This window comes from Drosophila navojoa, chromosome 3 (genome assembly GCF_054131105.1).
Source record: "Drosophila navojoa isolate 15081-1374.11 chromosome 3, UAZ_NAV_1.0, whole genome shotgun sequence".
In the NCBI taxonomy this organism is placed as follows: Eukaryota; Metazoa; Arthropoda; class Insecta; order Diptera; family Drosophilidae; genus Drosophila; species Drosophila navojoa.
The window spans coordinates 20,172,884-20,197,405 of NC_142891.1; the positions used below are offsets into that span (position 1 = coordinate 20,172,884).

General features: G+C 44.7%; 1 protein-coding gene across 1 annotated transcript in view; it reads right to left on the bottom strand.

Moving 5' to 3' along the window:
- ds (dachsous cadherin-related 1) overlaps positions 1-24,522 on the bottom strand; it is an 83,483-nt gene that overhangs the window by 50,957 nt on the left and 8,004 nt on the right. The window contains exon 2 of the mRNA XM_030382702.2: positions 19,776-21,870. Within this exon, the coding sequence (XP_030238562.2) occupies positions 19,776-21,803 (2,028 nt within the window). The 5' untranslated portion in view covers positions 21,804-21,870. The remainder of the gene's footprint in view (positions 1-19,775; positions 21,871-24,522) is intronic.

The following is a 24,522-nucleotide window of genomic DNA, read 5'->3' on the forward strand; positions in this document are numbered from 1 at the left end:
TACAAAAATCCATTCATGAATAGCCAAATGCAGTGCTTGGCAAATAGCCCCCGACAGACGCCGGTGGAGCGGGCAACGATTCAAATTTCAAAGCGTCACCAAATTAAAGCCTAAACAAATCACCAATATGTCGAGCTCGCGCATTTGTGTTAATAATAATTTGAGTTGATAAATGAAATTGAGCTGTATAACTGTTGCTCGCTTTAATATGCAGCTCTGAACTTTTTGTTTTGCCTAGAAATGTATCACTTTATATGAATGCCGAAAAACTGAAAATATTGAAAGATTTAGGCAACGAACTTGAAATACATTGCAGAGATTCGTAAGACATAATAACTGTATGGATCAGAGCATACTTCGAAGAACTCTTCGTCCAAAGCCAAGGCTCCTCCTCATTTTCTGCCCGCCCTTTCTTTCTCTCTCTTTCTTTCTATCTCTTTGTTCTTTCATTTCCTTCATCTCCCGTTGTCATTCGCTCTCGCACATTTGCTTAATTTGAGACCAAAAGAAATGAAGAAGGAAGCTCAAAAGCAGCCGCAGCGACAGACACAGACACAGACAGTTCGTAATTTTCAGTTTTTATTGCACCTGAACTGCTCCCCAGCCCGACTCGCTCGCCATCGCTCATGCCCGATTGCTGCATGATTATTGCGCTGATGAAACTAATTATATAGTGCAGGGAGACAGCGACGACGACGATGTCGACGCTGACGCCGACGTCGCTTCCCCTGCAAGTCCCGCCCTGCAGCCAAGGCGACCCTACTGCCCCAGCTCTAGCTCCCAGCCACAAATGAAATATACACGTCAAGCATTTTGATATATGAGTCAGGCGATTGCATAAGCCGCACGCAGCGGGATCTGCCTGGAACTGCCAGCTCCATCTATCTCTCGCTGTTCGCTGTGCGCTGTGCGCTGTGCGTTTCCCGCATGGCTTATCAATAGTATCGTGGACAATGCCAAGATGCATTTCGTGTGCATCTCGATGATGCCGGCGATAAAAAGAGCGAGCCACAACTCTATCGATAGCAATCAATGTCATATTTAATTCATTGTTATGGCCTTCATAAATCTGCGCTTCACCGAGTGCTAACGGCTGTAGTGAGGGGCGCTGAGGGGGTGGCCCGGTGGACTGTTGTGCGTGTGTGTTATTAAGGCAAGCGTTAATAAAAATGTCAACGCGATCATAAACCGAACAACAGTCGACATTAGGGCGTTGACGTCGCTGCCAGCGTCGCTGTCGACGCGTCGCCGGCGCGGCACATTTTCATAGCCAGCATTTAAAAGCGCACATAAAATGTGGCAGGCGCAGTTCCAGTCGCAGTTCCAGTCGCAGTCCCAGACGCAGTCTAGAATTTCGTGCATGCGTGGCCAGAGCTGATACCAAAAAATTGACAGTGCGAGAGAGATAAAGACAAATAGAGCACTAGCAAGAGAGAGGGAGAGGGAGTCGGCGAGCGCTGGCGGCGTTGTTAAATTGGTAACATGCGAGCCTCTTGGTTAACTGAACGCGTTGCTCGAACTTTATGGCTTTATGTGCCACAAATGTTTTATTGCAACAACAACAACAGCAGCAGCAACAACAACAGTAACGATGCAGTGTAGCATGCCTCTTCTTCTGCTGCTGTTGCTGCTGTTGCTGTTGCAACTGACGTGCAACACAAAGTGAACATGGCATTATTATGGCTGCCTGAGCTCCATAATGACAGCTGATTTGAGTGCTAGCTGAAGCGGGGCGGGGCGTGGTCAGTGGGCGCATTGTTGCAGCAACTAAAATTGCCGCTGCTACTCTAGTTAGCGGCAGCATTAGCCTAAGATCTTGACATGTGTTGACAAACGTCTGACAGGCAACAAGCCAAGTCACATAATACTCACACAAAGTTTCAATTTAAGTTCCGAGTGCTTGCAGCTTACCTGCAAAGAGAATGGGAGAGGGAGAGAGAGAGAGAGAGAGGGAGTGCGTATTAGTTAAGTGCTAAAATCAAAGAAAAGCCTGTTAAAAGAAAACTAAAGGAAAATAAAACGTGAATGTGCTAATCGTGTTGCCAACAATCGATTGACCAGCAACAATGTTGCCAGGCTGTGCGCGCCAACAAATCAAACGTGGCCATGCAATGCGCCCAACACGAGCAGCAAGCAACATCGGCAACAACATTTATGAGACAGCTGTGGCAGCGCCAGCTGAATTCTACAACTTCCTCTCTAAGCAAGGCACCAACACACGCACACTCGTCCGTGTTGACTCCCAGTGCAAGGCGCAACAAAATGACGTTCCTGCTCGGCTGCAGCAAATGCGAGAAATGCAACAAAATTAACATCATCAGACAGAAATAATCTATAATGAACATAAATCTCTTTTTCTGCAACAACAGCAACAACAATAACGATACACCGCTGCCTCCTTTGAGGAAGTACAAATTTACGTTTGGTGTTGAAATGAAATGCTAGAACCGACTCCAACTCCAACTCCAACTCCATCTCCGACTCGAGCAGCAACAACAGCCCCAACTATAACTACGAGTGCGATCTTCATACTCAGGCGTGTGTTAACTGCACGTGTGCCTGTACTTGTACCTTGTACTTATATTTATTGAGCACGTTGCTGTTGTATTTGCTGTTCCCTGATGCACTGCGCGGAGAGCGAGAAGTTAGAGTATGCTGTGGGAATAGGTATAGGAATTGGGCAATATTTGCTTGAGAGTTGAAAGCCACAAAGTTATCTTCAATATTCTATTGACTATTTATAACTGTAGAATCTAGAGTTTACAAGATCAAGTCATATTACAATTATGAAAAATTTTTGAAGAAGAGCTCTTATTACTAGATTATGAATGATTAGGCAAATGCTATACATTCGATAGTATTACCAATGCAAATAATTTTATATGAAATAAATATAATTATATATATCAAAATATCAATATCATATGTATTTCTAAATATACAATGTAAACGAATTTTTAAAGGATTTTTGTAGGCAAGATTCTTCATTAATTTCCCCAATATATATTAATTTTTATTGATATTCCCCATATTATGCAGGAAAGATTCTTCACTAATTTCTATTACTGATACTGGCCACAAATACATTAGCAATATTATGCCTGCCACGCCCACTTCTCAGCACTATTACCGCATCCTACCACACTCAAGCGAAAAGAGAGCATTCCGCAGTCCTAATGTCTTGGGCGCTGAGAACTCGTCTTTATCTGCGCCGAGTCGTCGTGTATTTCTTGCTGCCTTCAACGCTAAAAATATTTGAGAAATTTATGCGTTTCTGATAAATAGAGGAAATGTCTGCACAGACATTGAGCAAATTATTAGAAATATGCGCGTTTAATAATCAGCCTGGCCGGACCAAGCGGCCAAGCAGCCAATCAAGCAGCTAAACTAACCAACTAAGCTAGCCAACTAAACTAACCGACGACTAACCAAGTGGAGAAATTTTTCTTCGTCTCGTATCGAGCGTCGCTCGAGCTGCTCACTCAAAATTTATTAAGTTGTCAACGCAGCGCGGCTCGCAAAAATGTTGGCAATGTCTTCAGGGGGAGCGCGCGGGGGGCTTAACCAAGAGACGAGTGCGTGAGTCTTTTCTTCTTGAAGTTTTTTTTTCTTGTATAAGTATGGGAGCTTCTACTGCTGCTGCTGCTGATCGCGCGCTGCTGGTGGGCCGCCTGGGCCTTGTGTCCAGTGAGAAGCCGTGGCCATTATTTGCGCCGTCTTATTTGGCTTTGACTCCTCATATTTATTTGTGTGTTGTCTTTGTTTTTGTATTGCTTTCATTTAATGTGCGTTGCGTTTAATGAACTTTAACAAACGTCGGCAAGAACTATGATTTGTGATACCCTGTGGCCGGTAGGCGTGGGTAAAAGAAAAGGGTATTATTACGTAAGACTCAGCAGGGAATAACAGCGACCAACTAAAGAATGCATAAGTCTTTCAGCACTCATAGATTTAATCTACCGTTAATGTATGAGCCAATCTATATAGAAATTATTTACATTCTATAAATTAAATTAGCAATAATATCCATATATCAACGGTATATAACAAAAGACTTAGGCAACAAACTAACCCAATATATTGATAGAGCATCCCCTAGTCGAACAGTCTCAACTGGAGCACTCTCATTTGTTCGCGCCGTTGTTCAAGCTTTGTCTTGTTTTCTTTTGTTCATTTCCAGGTAGCATTTGGCTTAGTAGCTAATTTGCATTTTTAATTTGTTTGCCGTTTCCCCCCCTCGTTTGAAGCCGTCTCCAGTTATAGCCCCTGTAGCCATTTCCGATTTGAAGTCATTTGGAATTCATTTATTTGTGTCTAAAGTGTGTCCAACTGTCATTAAGAACGCTACGTTTACCGGCGCTGGCAAATTATAGGGTCGCCCACACAAGAACCAAAGTGGCCAGCGCTCCGCAGAGATCCCATGAGAACGCATAATAAAGGAATGCAAAAGATCAATAATTGATTATGCAAAATGTTTAGCTAGTAACAGGCACTCCCCATGCGCAACGAGCTCTGGCTAAAGGCGAAGACTCAAACTGAAGAGGGCCAACAATTTAACACGCACGCATCTTGACCAGCCAAGTGGCATACACCCGCCGTCGCTGCTGCTGCTGTTGTTGCTGCTGCACGGTTAATGCGCATCAAGTTGGTTAATTTTAAGCTGATTGCCAACACGAGTGGAGAGCAAGGCAAATAGTTGCGGCTTGTATGCAAAATAAATGCAAGCGGACAGCAAAAGGCAGTCACAAAACAAAAGACTTAGGCAACGAACTTGCCAGCGCATTTGAAATTAAATGTTTGCTAATTTGCCCGATTGGTGGCGTGTTCGCTTTCGTTCTGCCCAAGGCAATGGCAATGGCAATGCCACCACCACTGTCACAGCCACTGGCAAAAAAAAAAGCGGAAAAAAAACATAAGCAGCAAGGAGAGGAACAACATAAGCTAGTAAAATACTCCAGAGAGTTTCCACTTTCAATTTCAGAGGCTGCATTCGACTCGTTTTCAGTTTGGCATTCGTAATGCCCATCGGCGCTGCCTAAAAATAGTGTTGAGCCGGGGCCCACTTAAGAGTTTGTATGCGTCGCCGTCGACCCTGCCGCAGCTCATCCCCAATCCCCAATCCCCAGACGCGACCAGCTGGACAGGGACAGGGACATGGACAGCGACAGGGACAGGGATATGCCGTCGTATAGTCGAAACTGAGCTCGGACAGGCGACGGTCTGCGGCTTTGAGCTTTTTTAATTGTCGACAATGTTTGTTGCAGTTTTTAATGAAATTCATTTGTGCAACGATGTCGATTGCAACAGTCCAGCCCAGGCCTGCGTGGCATGGCCCTGAGTCCCTGCCTCGCCTTACGTCTGCAACTGCGTCTGCTGTTGCGTCTGCGTCTGAGTCTGCGGTTTGCTTTTTGGCTTGTGGCTCTTCCTTTCGTTCCGTTCCGTTTCGTTTCGTTTGCTCGTTCGCCTGGGCACATTGCGACGTGTCCTCCAAATAATTCATTAACACTTTGTCTTGTTAACTTTAATTTGATGCTGCTGCGGCTGTGGCTGCTGCTGTTGCTGCTGTTGCCATGCCCCATTGTCTGCCCCTTTGGCACAGTTTCAATTCCCCTGCAACGGCTCTTGCTGACAATTTAAATTGTACTTCGAGTGAAGTTTATTGCGCTGCTTGACAAATACTTTTTCGGATTTCGTGTAATCCAAGTATTTTGGCTCCTCCTCTTCGAATCCATTCCCTCACTCCCTACAGTCGGTTTTCCCTCTGCCCGCTCTAGGCTTTTAGCTCTCGCTCTTTATCTCTATCTTATCTCTGTTTCAATTTGCCAGATTTTGTTAGCTTAGCCTTTGACCAAAAAGCGAAAAGAATCTCTTAATCCACCTCCCATGTGTATAAAATTTCAAACATGCCAACATCGATCCACTTTCGTGTCCATCAAGCATGGCCCCCGAGACGAAGCCAAGCCGCTCGGCTGCTCGGCTGCTCCGGCTGCTTCTATGGAAGTAAAGACATTCATGTGCTCACTCTCTCGCACACACGCGCCGTCTCGCTCACGCTCACAGCAGTCGGTAATCGGATATTTTTGTTCCCTTTGCTGCTTAATGAGTTGTATGCACAAATTTATGATCCGGTGGGCAGGCGCAGTTCTGTTCGAGCATTAGCTCTGATGTATAAGTATTTAAATATATATGCATATAATATTAGATATATATGTATGTATATATCGATCAAAATCGTATATTGCTGGGCATTAAAGTACAGTTAGGCAGTTGATTGATGCCAATTGATGGCCCGTCAGAGGTTACAATTCGCTCACAAATTCGACTAACGAGCCGCACAGCCAAAAGACGTTATAAATTTACCAATAAACACCAGCAACAACAGCAGCAACAACAACAACAGCAACTGCAACAAGCATAAAAACAACTTGAAAAGAGACTTGCAAATAAATTTGTTGAACTTGTGCATAAAATGAAGCCACAAAAAGTCAGCGGAACAACTGCAACAACAACAATAACAACAACAACAGCTGCTATGTAAACAGAACAAATGTGCAACTGGCACTGAGAGAAGAAGCAGATGCGCAAGAAGAAGACGATGAAGAAGAAGAGTGAGAGCATGGCGAGTGCGAGAAGTGCATAAATAAACGTTTAAATAAAGCCAAACGGCAACTTCGACACCCTGGCCAAAACAGTTACTTTTTAATCGGCGCGTTGTCCTCGACCACAAAAGTTGGGAGTTCAATTTGCCAGCGCATCTGAATTTAAGGCTCAATACGCCACGGCGTAGCTTCATGCCACATAAACTATAAGAAAAGCAGCTGCCCCCCTCGGCCACGCTCTGCGCCTGGCCAGCCCAGCCAGAACGGCCAGCTCGGCCAGCTCGGCCAGCCAAATTAAAATGTTCTTTCAACTACGAACTTTCGGCAATAAATTGAATTGAACAACAAAAGCAGCCACAGTCAGGCAGGAGTTGGGTGGCAGAAGCAGCAAAGTCGAGAGTGGGGAAACGAGAGTCAGCAATCGAGGAGGGGGCGTAGGGGTGCTGGGGTATGGAATCGGGTCTTAAGTCAGCTTTTGTTGCTGCGCTGCGCTGCGCTGGCTGTTGCCTTTGGGTGTCTCTGGCAGAGCGCAGAGTTTGGTCGGTCTGGAGTGTCAGTTGCAGCGCTGGGCACTGGTCAAAGACATTTGTCATGTCATTTGTGTCCGCGCAGGAAACGACATGCGTGCTAATGTGCGAGCGAGACGACGGCGAGGGGTGGGCGAGCTGGCAATAACCCAGAAACAAAATAAAGCAGAGAAATAAAAAATAACAGAGAAATAAGGATGAGTTTATCGATATTGAAAGATCAGAGGCGAAGCGGGTGCAGTGCGTTCGGCCGCTCGGCCAAAGCGAAAGCATAAAAGGTGAAGCAATGCGAGCAGCAGAAGTTGAAGTAAGGGACGATTGAGAGAGAGGGAGAGAGAGGGGGCAGGCACGCATACACTGAGCCAAACGATGCGAGCATATTGCAATTCAATGAGGCGGAAATATAGAGAAACTATAGATGAGAGGCTCATTTTAATAATTAATAAAAATAATAAACGAACAAATTTAATAAATTAAATTAACTAAAAATAATAATGTCATTTCCTATTAATGAAAAAAAATAATAATAATAATAATAATAATCTGAAACAAATTGTCTATAAGCTTATGGGAAAATAGAAAGTCTGTTTCTTCCTGTTTATTTTATATTACGAATAAATAATGAATGCTTTATATTTAAGCTAGTTCCTTCGATTTTTACATTATTTATCAATTGACTTTTAATTTCTAGCCCCAGTTTCAGTTGCCCCGCCTCAAAGACTATGAGTGAGTTTTCTCTGAGTGTAGGGCAGCCCTGCTATTACTTTAGAGTTTTTGCTGGTGTCACAAGTTCGCGCTGCGGCGATACACGCATTTTTGTGTGGTTATTGAGGTCGCGGCAGTGCGAAGCCGAATGCGGGAATTCCGAGTGGGATATGGAGCTTGCGAGAGGCTGGAACCTCGAATCGGTTGCGTTATCGCTTCACAAATTAACAATCAGCGGCAATAAATGTTTGCGTTTGTTTATGGCGAACCATTGGGCTCAGCGGCTGGCCCACAGGCTGTGCGGTGTGAACTTACAAGCCGCCGTATGTAGGAAGTGTGAGTGCGAGTATATGAAGCTCCTTGGCGCTGCTTTCCTTATCGGGCTCGGAGAGTCGGCGCTTGGGCCGTCTTTCTGTGCTTAACAAATTCAATTAAGCATTTTAATATCTCTCTGAGCCGAGGTAGGTGTTGCCCATTGGGTGTTGCACCAAAGCGACACTGAAATATTAACTTGATTTAATTTATGAATTCCCAGCAGACAATCGAGCGACTCCGCCACACAATATTTCAATTTCAAGCGCTTTCATTTCCGACAGTAAGAACTGCGCTTTTAATTAATGCGATAAGCCACCACTTTCGCAGGCGGCACAACTGAAACAGAAAGCGACGCGAAAACTTGTCCATATAACTGCAGCAATAAGTATCGATAGCTAAACCGGAATAGAGAGCAATTCTCTGATTTTACGACAAAGCAATATTCCTAGCTGCATAGACATTTAAATAATTCTTTATCTGAGTGTGGTTCATGTGCTTTCCGTTGTAATCGATTATTATCGATGCCTATATCAGGCATCAAAGTTGAAGGCAGATTGCATATGGTCTTCTGGAAAGAAGCTAATTATAAAATATATTCATGAATGCATCAGACACTTAATTGAAACTATAGTAATATATTACAAGACTAATAATACTGATGTACTATACTAATATCAGTATTATTTTATTGTTACTAATCAATATTATTGACGATGCACAGTTGGCTTTTCGGAATATATTGCTATCAGATATATAGTAAATCTGTATTTTAGTGGACTAACAAACTATCATTTGCTTGTAATCGATTATTATCGATACTGATACAATCATGCAAATGCTTTGAATACATTGATTTCAGTGCCACATTATCGATATCTTCGCAAGTTATGTTAGATCTAATGCACATTTTGTCAGATACAGAATATAGTATTATCATAAAATATTATTAGTTATGCTGCCTACAGATTACTGTGCATTGGCTCAAAGAATTGATATTTATGGATCTCTAAATAAAGTATTGTAGTTGGTTAAGCGGAGCTTTACTACTACTTGAACCTACCCTACGGCAGCCACAATCGATATCGATGGTAAATTGGGTGTAAGGACACCTTCGGGTACAGCTTTTCAGATTACATTTCAAGTGCTTCATGTTTGCTCAACTTTCTGGCTGACCTGCTGCCCGTCTGCTGGATTGTCTAGCATTGGGCTCTGTGCTCTATTTCGCCTGCAGTGCTCGCTGCCCTTTCCCAAGGGCATGCCCGAGTCGAGAAGCGGAGCAGCAGCAGGTATCGAGTGTCCGAGCAGCCGAGGCAAGCCTGCTGGGTTTGCGCCCAGTTTCTTTTGTTTCGTTTTTGCAAATTGCAACTGCAATTACTTGAGTTTGGCTGCAAAGGTTTGTGTATTTCGTATTTTTTTTTCCTTTTGCTTTCTTGTTTTTGATTTTTGTTTGCGTGCTGCTCCCTTTGTGATTTGTGCTTTGGGTTTCAATCAGCAATTTTGCTTTGTTATGGCCCTTAATCAATAACTGTTGCGCTGCGTCCGCTCCACCAGCGGCAGCCAGCGACAGCCATTCGCTGATGTCGTGGCAGCTCATCAACAACTTACAAACTTGCAGTTTTATTGCCACCGGACGGCGACGGCCACGGCGACGGCGACTGCAGAGGCGGCTGCTGCGGCACAAACAAAGTATTATTATGTTTTCCGTATTCTCTGCTGCCTCTGCCACTTCTTGAGCTCTTTTTTCGGGTTGAGTTGAGTTTTTAATTTTGAAGTTTTTCCCTGTGTTATATACATATGAACATACATGTACCTTTGCAGCATGCATGCATGCATGCATCGGGCATCATCGAATGTTGCGAGCGATAAAAGCTGCTTTGGCATTCCGATTGTTTTTTGTTGCTGTTAATGTTGATGTTGTTGTTGTTGTTGTTGTTGCTGTGGTCAGCACGCGCTTGATTTATGAGCCAAGTAGCCCATTGGTAGCCGCAATCGGCCATAAACACTCAAATCAGCTAATCACTGTGATTTTTCAGCTCTAGCCACGTTTTGCATAAGTCACCTAATAATCAGCATAATTCATTATTTATATTTATGCGCTCGCCCCGCCGCACTGAGCCATTGAACCACCGAACCAGCCACCGAATATGCATAGATCGTTAGATCTGTCTGTATATACTTTGTTGCTGTCTAACGTATCTTCCATCATCGTCAGCGTCGTCAACTCGACAAAGTGCCAACAACGTACAAGAGACACAACAAACAACAAGCTGCGAACAAAGCCTGCCAATGACTGTTTAAAATTCAAAACACCGCATAAAAACTAAAACATTTCTAATGGACGACGGCGGGATGCTCTGTAACCAGTTGGTTTTATTTTATCTTTAGAGTGAGCATATTATATCAAAGAGTTGATATATAAACTGAAATAGATTTAAGAATTATTCGAAATAAATAAGTAGTAAGAGAAAATAAGAAACTCTGCATACAACTTTCTCTCTTATTCTCTGATCGTTTATCATCTCATTTATCGATGTTTGTATAATCGAATTATTGATATATGAATTAAAAATCTTGCAAATATCTAAAAATAAATATCATTTAAATATTCATTTCTTATGCATGATAATGATGCACATCCCATATACCCTCCCCCACCCCTGCTGCTTACAGGGTATAACTAAACATAAATACTTGTATTTCTTGTCTCTATATGTATCTATAAATATGGTTTTTGCTTTTCACATATCATTTTGGCATTAACTTCTTTTAACGCACACACACACACACACAGAGACTGAGGCGCACACAGGCTCACACACACTGTGGGCACGTTATAAAAATGATTGACAATTTAATTTCCAAGTCCGTTGCGGCTGTGGGGGATTTAAGAAATATTTGGCTTTGATTCGATATTCGGTTTGTTATTTCTTGCTGTTGGCCTCATAGCAAATATGCAAATCCGTACACATGTTAACAGTCTGCGGTAATCTTTGTCTTTTCATAAGCTCATATTTTTAGGGGGAGCAAACGGAGAAAGAGAATTATTGTTGGAGCATTTTGGCTGTCGCTGGACATTTGATGGACCAACAATGGTCGAGCAAATCAAACATCTTTTCAGCTGAGAGCAACCCACACGCTGCGGAATTTAGCCGAAATTGTGGCCAGATTTCGATTTGCAGCATTGACGTTGCAGCATGAGGCAAGGCGGAAGCGGCAGCAGCTGCTGCTGCAGAAATCGCGAATCAGCTAAGAAGAAGAAAAAATCTGTTAAAAAAGGGTGCCACGAAAGAGAGAGAGAGAGAGAGCGAGAGAAAGATAGAGAAAGAGTTGAGACCAGGACGACAAATGAGCAGGCGTAGATGAGAAGCACAAAGAGAGTAAAAGAGAGAGAGAGCGAGAGATCGGCAAAGGGCGCGCTGTGGCAACTGTGGCAAGATGCACGTATGCAGATTGCTGGCCATGGCTAAAGTCCCGGGCTCTGTAGGATCAGCGAGGTTTTCGGCTCAGGCACTGGCTGTGGCAGGGATTTGAGCATGTGTGTTTTTGTTATTGTCGAGCAGAGTTGGCTGTTGGCTGCTTTTTATTTGTCGCTGAAATCTTGTTTGCTTAAAAGTAAAAATAATTAACTAATTAAAATTGTGAACTCGCTTGTTGCAGTTGCTGGTGGTGGTGGTGGTGGTGGTGGTAGTGGTGGTGCTGTTGCTTATTTGGCATAGCGCCGCATGCGGACAGCAGCATCAGCATCAGCAGACATTAGGGCCAAATAAGCTGGCAACTGGCTGCATTTTTTAGCTTTTATTTTGCTGTGGTAAATACTTTGACTGTGCAACGAACACTTCGACTGCGACGTCGACCCGACAACGATATGCAAAAGCTATCAACGCTGCATCTTGCCAGCCAGCCAACGAGCTAAGCCAAGCCAAGCCAAGTTTGTGTCCTCAGTCTTTCGTATTTCGTCTGTAGGTACTTGTTGCTGCCGCTGGTGGTGCTGCTGTTGCTTTTTGTGTGGTTCGTTGCCTTGTGGTTTTTGGCTTGTAAGCTGTTGATATGCTCATTTAGAATCGCACGTTTTTTCAGCAGAAGTTGTTAAGAACACAGGCAGCATCAACGGCAGCAGCAGCAGCAGCAGCTCAAGTGCGGACGATGGAGGTAGAAGGAGCTGGTTCAAAAGCCAGCGTTGATTGCTACTCCATATGCAAATGCTGTTGCTACCACACACACACACACACACACACACACACACACATATTTATATATAGACACATACACTCATATAGAGACACGCACTTGGCCTGACCTCCAACACCAATTGGCCAGGCCTAGTCTTAGTTGCCCATCAATCAACGCACTTTCAGTTTTCTTTCTTTATTTTTATTATTATTTTCTTTTTTGCTCTCTGGTAATGGCGGCTAAGAGCGTTTTGAGCCGCCCCAAAAAAATAAATGGGCAAAAGAAAAAGAGGAAAAAGCCGCATAAAGTGCTAGGCGGAACGCGGCTGTATTGATTTTGGGGCAGCGGCAGAGTGGGGCAATGGTTGAGCAGCTAATGGACAGCGAGACGAGTTAATTGTTTGAGCTGCGCACACTTGACAACGCAGCTCCAGCTCCGACTCCAGCTCCAACTCCAACTCCAGCCTGAAAAGAAGCTATTTTGGCCAACATAACTGAAATTGACGGCGCAGTCAGGCAAAAGGCAGCAAAAGGAACAGCAGCCAGGCATATTTGCAGCCTGTCTTTCAGCGAGTGAGATACAGAGAGAGAGCGAGAGAGAGTGAGTGAGAGAGGGAGAACGAATGCGCGCGAGTGGCGGCGGCTATGCAAATGCAGTAGCCAATGCCCTCGGGTTGTTGTGATGTGCGCGAGCGAGCGTGCGCGCGCGCCCGTTCCTTGACAGTGTGCAGCTCCTCGTCCTAACAGCACTTCTCGGGTGTATGTGTGTGTGTGTGTGTGTGTGCGCTTTAATTGCACGTTTAAAGGCAGCTACAGAAGCGGCATTTACTAAATATGGCCACAGCCAAGACAGAACTCGCAGCGCTGGCCAAAAAGCGCCGCCTGCCACAATGTTGCACGCGTGTCTGGAACGGGCTTTTGGGCCACAACTCCACTCAGCGAGTCCGGGCCTGTTGTCGCGTTTGGGCTGCAAATTGATGCGCATTTGATGTGTGATGACTACGTGCATACACACACACATACACACACACACTCGCACACACACATATGCAAACAGCAGCAACTGACGCAGTTTTTCGGTCAGTGGCAATGCAAAATGCAAACGTCGACTGAGTCTGCAGCAGCGAGTGGTAGAAAGCCGCTCCTTCTGGCCGCCTTGGCCGCCTTAGCCGCCTTGACTGCCTGGCTGCCTATCAGTTAAGGTTTATTGATGTTTTGATTGTGATCAGCGCTTGTGGCTATTGTGGCTCGCTCGCTTGTGGGCTGTTTGCTCGCTTCATGGTGTTTGTTATGGCTGCCTCTTCATGTCGCTGTCGTTGTTATTATTACTGTTGTTGTTGTTACTGTTGCCGTAACTGTTTACCCTCCCCCGTCCCCCTGACCCATCCATCACACTCTGTTTCTCGCTGCATAGCAGGAAATGCGATTATCTGGCGATTTTTAACTTTTGAAAATTGTGTCAAAAATTATGTTGTTGTCCCGCCGCCTGCGAGACGGGGCAAGAACACAACTTAATTAATACATATTAAGCGGTTTAAGTATCAGCGCCAGTTGGTAGCACAAATAGTAGCAGCGGCAGCCACTGCATATATTAGGCACCCCGCAAACACAAATACAAGCACAGAAAAGCAAGCACACACACACACACACATACATACACAGGCTTGTTGCATGGCTCTTGTTGCTCGTTGTTTGCTATGATACAAAAGACAAGTACTACAAAATATCGAGCCCAAAAACCGGCTCGGCCGCTGCGCCTGCGCCATGATTTTCCAACCATTTTGTCTCACACAGACACACACACACATCAACACTGCTACGCATAGCTCTCTCTCTCCCTCTCTGAGAACGAAAGAGAGCGCTGAATTTCTGAATGACAAACGCTGAATGCGACGTTGCCAGCAACAGCAACAGCAACAACGTGCGGCAAGTGAGGTGAATTCAACCAGCGAACGCTCGCTCTCGCACTCGCACTCTCTGCCACTCTCTCACTCGCTGGCTTACTTCGCTATGCTCTGGCATTTATGGAATGTGAGCGCACAAAAATGCGTTAAAGGTGTTTATAAAATTAAAATTGTGCAAAACAAGTTGCGTACGCGGCGTCAGAAGAGAGCACAAGAGAGGTAGATAGACAGTGAGACAGAGAGAGAGAGAGAGAGAGAGGCAGTAAGAAGAAGAAAGACATATGCTTATAGAGAGAGGCATAGGCAGAGCATGTGGCCGCTACAGAGTCTGGGCCCATGTTTAGAAAAAAGTGAATTGATGCAAGAGACAAAGAAAAATTGGTGCACTGCAAACGCATACGCAGCAACAGCTAAGGGAGAGAGAGAGAGAGAGAGAGAGTGGGATAGAGAGCGAGAGGGGTAGGCAATGGGGCACTGTATGTGTACACGATGGCAAAACCTGCCACTTGCACCCTCAGCGCAAACCAGTTCAATGGCATTAGAGAAGCGGCCACATAACTTGCCAAATGGGCAGGCCCAGTTCGCAAATAGATAGAGATGCCCCCTCGTCCCCTCCTTGTTCCATTCGTCTGCTGGCCGCCTTCGCGCTGCGCCGCCAGCAGCTGCCACTTTTGTAATTGTGGGAGCCTCCAAAATGAGATTTACGTAGATTAGCCAAACAATGCGAAATTACAACAACAACATCAGCAGCAGCAGCAGGAAAAGTAATAGCAACAGCAACAGCAATGGCAAAGGCAACAAATGCAGCTAATTTCAGCGCCGGCTGCTGCAGCAACAACAACAACAACAACAACAACAACAACGTTGGCTGCCAATCTGCTCCGCGTGCTGTCCGCCGTCGTCATTGGAATGGGTTGGGGTGGCGGCGGGTGCGGGCTAGTCGTAGCGGGTGCCAGGCAATTGCCAGCAACTAGCTGCAACAACAACATGTAATTGCATGTAATTTAGTGTGTAACTGCAGCAACAACAAGAGCAACAAATCTGAGATGACAACAACACGCTGAACAAATTATGTTGTCTTAGAAATCAACTGACTGACGGGACTGTGCGGGCGGCCAGAAGGGCTGAGAAGGAGCCGAACTGAGCTGAGCTGAGCACGGCATAGGACGCTCCAGTTGGCGCTCCACTTTCGGACTGTGTGCAGCATTCTCGCTGCGCAATTTGCATAATGAGTTTTTAATTTTCTATTTCTTTTTTTTTTTCTTTTCTTATTTTCATTTCAATATTAATGCCGACTGGGCGCAAGTTCGTTGCCTGAGTCATTCGTGTTGCGGGCCGAATTAAAGTGTAATTTGGTCAGCCATTAGATGGCTAGCTACCACCAGGCCAAGTAATAGTCCATCTCGAGGTCGCAGTCGCAGTCACAGTCGGAGTCGAAGTCAGAGTTGGAGTTGAAGTTGGAGTTAGGCGGCATTTGATCGCCTCTAATTAAATAGCATTTCCGCTCCCGCTCGAAAATGATATAGTCGCTGGCAAAAAAGGTGTGGCCTAGATGGGAACGGCAACGCTCTGTCCAGCTGTCTGCCGACCTGGCTAGCTGGCTGGCTGAGTGCTCGTGTGGTAGGGCTCTGAGGGCTCTGAATTTGGTACAATTACGTGATATTTGCCATAAATTTATGCTATTGGATCTGGCCTAACAATTTGCATGGGCTGAAGTAGGCCGAAGCAGCTGATTGAAGAACTGGGCCAAACGGCATAGTATTCATACTTTCGACAGTATTTAAAGTTAATTTATTTAATAATAATAATTAAGATGATAGTGCTTTTATGTAAATTTTTAAAATATTTTAACTTTAATTTTAAGCTTCAAATAAATAATACTAGGCCTCTTTGAACTGAGCTGAAAAACTGAATGAACTTCAGAGCTTACAGGCCCGATCACAAACAATAGTTTATACCAGCAAAATTTAAATGCTAAATTCAAAATCTCCCTCACTTTTCAGCTTAATAATACCTATCCCACTAATTATGAATACCAACTGAAAGTACAAATGCTTTGATGTCTCAGCCACTTTGTACCTAGGTTAAGCTGTATGGAAATAATTATAAACTGTGTGGAATACTAATTATAATAGCAGAACTTTCGCTGTGAAACTCTCAGGGTGCTTTTATATTTGTGCTCTGTTAACTTTCGCAGCTCCAACTTTGGCATATTTTTGTGTGTTTGTGGTTCTCTAGAGCGAGGACGGGGAGAGGAAGCAAACAAATTAAAGTTCACCTCGTCTGCGACTGCTGCTGCTGCTGCTGATGAAGCTGCAATTATCCTCGATGATGATGGCGAATTCCATTCGCAGCTGCGCTCAGCTCCGCTGGCCGCCAATCGATGGAACGCCGCGTCCAGCCCCGAGCCGTGCCTGGCCTGGCTTGAACTGGCCTCAACTGGCCGCCCTGCGCCCACGTGCAGTGCCAAAAGTCGAGCAAACAATGACGAGCAGCTGGCAAGTATTTGTTGTTCTCACTCGCTGGGCGACTCAGTTATTTTTCGGTTTTGGCCTGCTCGGGCCTGCTCCAAACTGGCCCGATTCCCAGTTTGTTTTAGTCAAATATTTGGCTTTTTGTTTCAGAATTGTTTCGGTTTATTGTTTGTTTGTCTTGGCCAAACTCTCATATATTAAATATATTACGAACTTTTTTTTTTTTGTTTTTGTTTTGTTTTTTCTCTCTCATTTTGGTTTTTTAATTTTCTTCAGTTGTGCGCCATAAAAAATGTTTAGTTTCGTCGTCGTTGGGTTTTGTCTCTCAGGCCCTTTAGAGCTGTTCGTTGCCTGTTCTTTAATTTTTTTTCTTTTTTTTTTTTTGTTTTTTTTTTTTATTATACTCCAAATTCCGATTTGCGTTTTTTTGGAGGTAGCTTCGACTTTTTATTGTCTTCACAACCACAGATTGGCTTCAATATGAAAAAGAAGTAACCCGAGCACAACTCCTCTCCCTATATATATATGTGTGTGTGTGTGCACCGAATTTAGTTTTGTTTTTGTGACCGCCGCTTTTATGATTATGGAAGAGTCCCGCGCACTTTGTCTACCCATCGATATTGCTATCTCTTTTCCAAAACTCTAGATGTGTATCGCAGACTCAATCAGTTTTTGTATTTTTCTTTTTTTTATTATTTTTTTTTTCTTCTCATTTTTGCGTGAGCCAATTATGCGTTTTGTATTTCGTATTTTGTATTTCTTTCTGTGTCTGTGGTTTATATTTTGCTTTGAGGGCCGAGACGCTCAGCCGTGGGGGCCGAGGGACGGACAACACCGAGACGCAACTGATTTTCTTTCATTGTAATTAAGGAAACGTGACTTTTTTCAGATTTCATCGAAAATATTGTTGTTGTTGTTGTAGTTGTTGTTGTTGTTGTTGTTGTTATCGTTGATGTTGGCACAGAATTGGCCAAGTTGTTTGTTAAAATTGTTGTTGCTGTTTGGGCCCATCGTAGACTTTAATTTCGTTCATCTCTCGCATTTGCCGTTTCTCTTTCTTTGATGAGATATGATTTGATTCGATTTGATTTGATTTGCGGAAATGTCTACGAGGGCGCCCTGTAATTGGTCCTCAGCAGTGAAACCGAACATTTTTAACTCACTAATCACAGGAAATACGAAAATATTGCCAAGTAGCTGACACTAAAACCACTTACACAGCGCTTAACTACACTGGAAGCTCAGTTATTTATGTTTATGTGAACAGTAAATTTTGCCTTAAGATTTGAAAACTATAAATGAGTAAATGAGTGAAATCTATGAAACTGATGCTAATCACAAATTACAAGCCGTTATGCAACATTGTAGACTTTTGATAAATATTTAGATAAACTAATAAAAATCGAAACAAAATTAATTCTTGCTCACACTAACAAAAACCTTTTGCAACACTGAAAACTTTATGTAAAATATAGTAATCAATGCTATTTTTATGTTTTATGTTACCCGTATATATAAATTGTTTGTGTTGTTGCGTTGAGTTGAAACTCGTGTTATTAAATTGCTGAGAAGTTTTTTTCCGAATCTAAGCAACATTTTTAGTAGTTTTTTTTTTCCTCTCATTTTGATTTCATGGGCTTCTTTCTGCTATTTGCGACTGGCGCACAGCGAGAGACAAGCGACAAGAGAGGTCACATTTGATAGTCCGAACAAAATCTTGTCGACGTCGCATTCATCTATGTGTGTGTGTGTGTGTGAAAGAAGAAAAAAAATGGGTGATAGAAAGACAAGAGTCTGAGACGGAGAGCCGGAGACTGAGAGCCGACCAACAACAGCGAACAAAATGCCTTCGTTAAGCGCTAGAAACGGTTTTAGGCCCCGGCCTCATGTTGCTGCTGCTGCTGCTGTTGTTGTTGTTGTTGCTGTTGTTGTTTCAGTTGTTTCTTTTTGGTTGCCCATTTGTTTTGTGAGCGGGGAAAAATGTTATAAAAATGTAATTACCCGATGATGAATGGATTAACTACAAAAGAGTGAGAAGCCTGCATTGCTTCGGGTGCGGATGGTAACGGGGGCACAACAGGCACTGGGAGGGGGGGACGAGGGATGGGGGATGCCTGAACATGGTGGAAACGATTTGGAATTTGACTGCCTAAAACAGTTAACAAGGAGGAAATGCCGACAGCCAAGCACCGAAGCGGATGTACTCTAGATGTCAAGTACCGATAGCCTATGAAAACAATACAAAGTTGAAGGCAAACATTGATACAATCACAAGTCAATTATCGTAATTTATCGATAGATAGACTATGATTGGAAGCGATCTTTGATCGATTATTGCGACTATCGTGTGATTTGCCGATCTCTGGATACTAAAGAATCATTATGGCCTATTAACTAAAATTAAGTGGATTAATATTTGAGGAAAATAGTTCATAGGATTCTGGACTGAGCCTGAATAAAGTGTATATCGTTTCTTGATAATGGAATGAAAAATGGAAAATTATAAAGTCTTGCTCCTGGATAATTCTTGCTTAGTCTTATTGCCAATCAATTGTAATGCCACCCAAATCTAAGCTTCTATTATCTCTTGCCCAGATCTCGCCAAGCCTAGACAAATAGCCCATAGAGCCCCGCCTTCGGTTAGAGTATGTGCATAACAAGCTGTGCACAAATGTGTCTACGGGGCAATAGGAAAAAGGCAAGCGGCAAGCGGCAAGCGGCAAGCGGCAAGCGGCAAGTAGCCGAAACGACAGCCGTCGCAATTCCCTACGGATGTCGATGACTGAGTGATCGGGCTGAAAGTTTTCGACTGCGACTGGGTAATTGATGCATGAGATTAGTTTGGGTTTCAAGTACGTAGAAAATCCATAAGTGACGCTCGTTGTGTGATTCGAGTCACTTGGAGAGGCGAGTCAAAAAATAAAACAAGAAAAATACCAAACAAAAAAAAAAAATAAATAAATGGGTCAAACAAAAGCTGCTGGATGGATAGATAGATGGATAGAGCCAGATACAGACATATGTATGTTCCCCTGTTCAGTTTTTTCTTTCTTCACTACGAGGTTGGGGCTTAATGACTCACCTTGAGTATACACCTGCCCACGGGCTCGTTCTCGGCAACGGAGACATTGTAGAAGCTCTGATCGAAGATCGGTTCGTTGTCGTTGACATCGTGTATGGTGACGAGCACCGTCGCCGTGGAGCTGAGTGGCGGCTGTCCGCCATCGCGAGCGATCACCGTCAGCTGCGGCACCGGCTCCGTTTCGCAGTCAATGTGCGAGCGCGTGGTTATCAGGCCCGTCTGAGCATCGATCTGGAACCACTGAGCGTGCGTATCGGGCGTATCGGCCAGGGCATAGCTCAATGCCGCATTGCTGCCCTCGTCCCGATCGCGGGCCATGACCTGCAGCACCGAGGTGCCCGGATCGGCGACCTCCATGACGTTCGCATGGTACACATCCTGCTCGAACTCGGGCGCATTGTCGTTGACATCCGTGACACGCAGAAAGATGGACTTGGTGGCATGCAAGGGCGGCGTGCCTTTATCCGTGGCCACAACGCTCAATGTGTAGTTGGAGGTGGCCTCGCGATCCAGCGGCAGATTGACAATGACCAAGTAGATGCTGTTGTCACGCGTGGTCAAGGCGAAGTGGCCATCACCTCCATTCAGCGAGACATTCACATTGGCGTACTCCGTCTTCGAGTCCGGATCGTGCACGGAGATGCGAGCGACAAACTCGCCCGGCTGTGCCGACTCCGAGATCTTGGGCGAGGCGTCCTCGCTTAGAAAGATCACATTGATCGTTGGCTGATTGTCGTTGACGTCTGTGACTCTGATCGACACGAAGGCTGTCGTCTCCAGCGGCTGCTCGCCATGATCCTTGGCCACGACGACCAGCTCGTGCAGCTCCTTGGTCTCAAAGTCCAGCGGCTTGTTGATATAGACGGCACCCGTGCGCGCATCAATGCGAAACATTTGCTCCTTATCGCTCTGCCTGCGATTAATGGCATACTCCACCAGGCCGTTCTCATCGGCGTCCGTATCGGAGGCGTACACCTGGAGCACACTGGTGCCCACTGTGGCGTTCTCCGGCACCGTGGCGAAGTAACGACTCTGATTGAAGATGGGCTGATTGTCGTTGACATCCTGTATGGTTATATTGACGGTCATCAGGCCTCTCAGAGGCGGTGTCCCACCGTCGAGAGCCTCTATCAGCAGACTATACGCGGGCGTTGTCTCCCTATCCAAAAATCCGCTGATCTGCAGATCGAGGTACAGCACGCCGTCCCGTTCCCTGTGCGAGGACAGGCGAAAGGCGTCGTTCACATTGCCGGACACAATGTTGTAGCGCTGCGTATTGTACGGCTCCAGATCCAAGTCTCGAGCCGGCAGCAGCGTGCGCTTCACCTCGCGCGGCGTATTCTCCGGGAACTCGATGTGCATGGCCGGCTGCGGGAACGTGGGCGCATTGTCGTTCTCATCCCGCACCGTCACCACGACGCGTACATTCAGGCCACTCAGAGGTATGGCAACGAGGCTGTACGATGCCCGCGTCTCTCTGTCCAGGCGCACCTTGGTGCGTATTTCGCCCGTGGTGCGATCGATGGCCAAATCCGTTTCCACGCCCGCCTCCGCCACAATGATGTAGGGCGGGCCGCTGTCAATGCTGTCAAAGTCACCGATATAGCCGATCTGATGGTCAATGGGCACGCCCTCAAAGACCTCCAGACGTCGTTCGCGCTCCTTGTCCGACGTGCCCGCCGCGCAGCTCCCAAACAGGCTGCAGGAGACTAGGAGCAGCCAGAGCAGACCAGTCCAGCTCCGGCAGCAGCTGTTCGTGTTTGTGGCGGGTAATGTTGACCTTGAGCTGTGCCGGCCGCGTCGCCGGCATCTGTGAAACATTGTGTAATCTTTCTGGGGCGTTCTGGGCGTGGCACGCCGTCTTGTGTTTGCTTTGCTCTCTCTGTTGCTGTTGCTGCTGTTGTTGGAGTTCACAGAACTCGCCGTCGATCTCGCACTCTTGAACATTTCGTTTGGTTTTTGGGGCTTGCTGTTGCTTTTGCAGTTTCGTTTCTTCCTCTCGCTTGGGTATGCTGAAAGACCCAACATGGCGTTATTCGCATATCGTCGACTGCGTATGCCCTACGCTACGTCCAGCTTCAGGCGCCATTTTGTGCTGCAAAAAGAGCAGAAAATAGATTGATTAGATGCATAATTTAAGACATGATCAGGGTATATTTAAGTCAGCTGCGCCCCAAACTATGTTTAGGCAACTCCTAATAAACAGTTCCACATTTATATTTTTTATAGACAAATCGTACGCCATAAACATAGAGCACAAACGTGACCAAGTAATCCCTGCCCACGCTCGGAGCTCGCTGGCCTGCCTGGTGACGTCTTGTTCTTGGGGCCACTTGATAGATGGCAACTAATAGACTGATAACTGCACTAACGCGCTTAGCCGACTGATGAAGCTCATCACGCTGATGGGCCGCGAGCGGCTTACGCATTGTCCAGGCATCTGCCGCAGCGCTATTTGAAATTCAAACGAGGAAAATGCCGCAGAATGGATACAAAAACCGAAACTAAACGCGAACGAAGACGAGACAAAAGAAGCTCCAGCGGCAGGCAATAACTGAAAACTACCTGCGTAGCCAAAAGGTTCAAAGGCTAAAAGGGTCTTGGTTCTGCTTGGCTCTATGCTGGTCTTTCAGCTTAAATATTGACGTTCTAAAACTGATGGCACACACATGCATACAAAAACATTTAAGAATCAAACAACAAAAATACAAAACTGAAATTTTTATTGTGTTGAAATTGGATTGGATGGGATGGGATCAACCACAGAACAGCAGAAAGATAGCCCAAATGACATGGATGAAAAGATGAAGAGAGAGAGAGAGAGCGAGAGAGAGGGGGTTTGGTAGAGGCGAATGAGTGCTGGCCAGCAAATTTCGTGGTCAACAATTTAGTTAACAAGACCATGACTAACACTTTTCATATTCGGCACATTCGAGTGGCCCCAAAAAAAAAAAAAGAAAACAAAAAACACAGAAGAAGACAACAACAACATCAAGGTACGCGGTGGCTGCTGCAATTTTGGAGATTTTTCTCGCGCGATAAGCAAAAACAGAAAAGGAAAAGGAAAATGAAAGAACTTGAAATACTTTCAACGGATATGCTCAGCTAAGAGTTACCCTTGCTTAGAAACAAAATGAGCTGAAATAATAATTATCACAAATTTAAAGCACTGAAAAAATTCATGATTGAGTATGAAAATTATATTATTATTAATCTTTCTAATAGAAAATAATATAATAATAATATTTTCCTGCAATCTACTGTCAACAAAAATTGTTCATATTTTTATTTTTCAATGGAGTAAACTTTTTTCAGTTTGTCTTAAAGTTAAAAGAAGAAAACTTTTCTAGATCTAGAGATCAACAATGATTTTCATGTGTCAAAGCCCACCTCGGCTCAGTGGCAACTCCTTTCGAATACAGGGTATATTTATGATTATTAGATTGTTTTAGCAGCCCGCAGCAATTGGAAATGCCCAAATAAGAGAAAATAAATTTGTGAGTTTCACATGGTATTTGGGTTCGTGATGTTCCTCGCGATAGATATGTATCTCTTAGTTTTGGGGCACCCTCCGAAAGAGAATAAAAAGTGCCAGCTCATCGCGCGATGATCACAACAGGATCAAAAAGAAAGCGAGCAATTAAAAGTGAATTAATAAATGGACTACGATAGAAGATTGCATGCGAGCAGTTGCTGCTGCTGCAGCAGAGCTCAATTATGTGACAGCTTGAATGCCTGATTGATATAAGGTAGGGTATGGGACAGGCTGCGTGTCCATCAGGCCGTCTAATAACTTAATAATGATGGTCAGTACCTTCCTGGAAACGCAGCCATGGCATGAAAATGTAATTTAATAAACTGCAAATGCGAACCGGTGCAGCAAGAAGAGTTATTTGTGCAAATAAGAAAAGCTGCATTAGACATGAACCCCCGGTTCTGGTTTGAGGCCCCAGCCTGACACTTGACGGGCGCATACGCAAATTACCTCTGTGGAGATGGGGAGATGGGGAGATTGGGAGACAGGCTGCTGCAGCGGCTACTGCGGAAACGTCAGTTTGATTTGCACTTGTCATAAGTTTAGATGAACTGCTAATACCCAAACACATTAGAAAGCGCACCACCAAATGGTTGCGTGTGTGTGGCTCCGACTGCAGCCGCGCCAGAGCCACGCAACTGTGTCTAATATCAAATGACAAACTTGTAATTAGACACATTGTAGTTTTGATTTTGATTTTGATTTTGATTTGTCTGACCGTCAGCTCATATCTTGAGCATTAAAGAAGAAAAGAAAAAGAATTATTACTCCTCCTGGGGCCGTCTTTCTCTGCCTTTTTTCCTCAATTTTCGTTGTTGGCATTTTACGAGCTTTTGCGCTCGTAAAGGCTGGCGTTAATAAAATCTACTTAATGGCAAATAAAAGTTACAACAAATACTATATAACCATAATTCCATCAGAATGGTATACATATAAAAAACAATAACGAAATGCGCATAAACTTTACGGCTCAACTAATTAGCCAAAGGAGGGGCAAAAAGCTGAAACAGAAAACGAAAGAAACTCCAATGCACTGACTAAAGGGAAGGAAAGCCAGCCAGCCCAGAGCTATCGACAGTCAGCGAATGCCTCTCTGCTGACTGCTGTGCACAGCATTTGGCTTTGATATCAAATAAACTGACGAAAACGCGCGGCGCGGCGCTGATCAGCCGACCGTGGCGCCGCAATTTGGGGCAGCCAAGGAGACGAGCA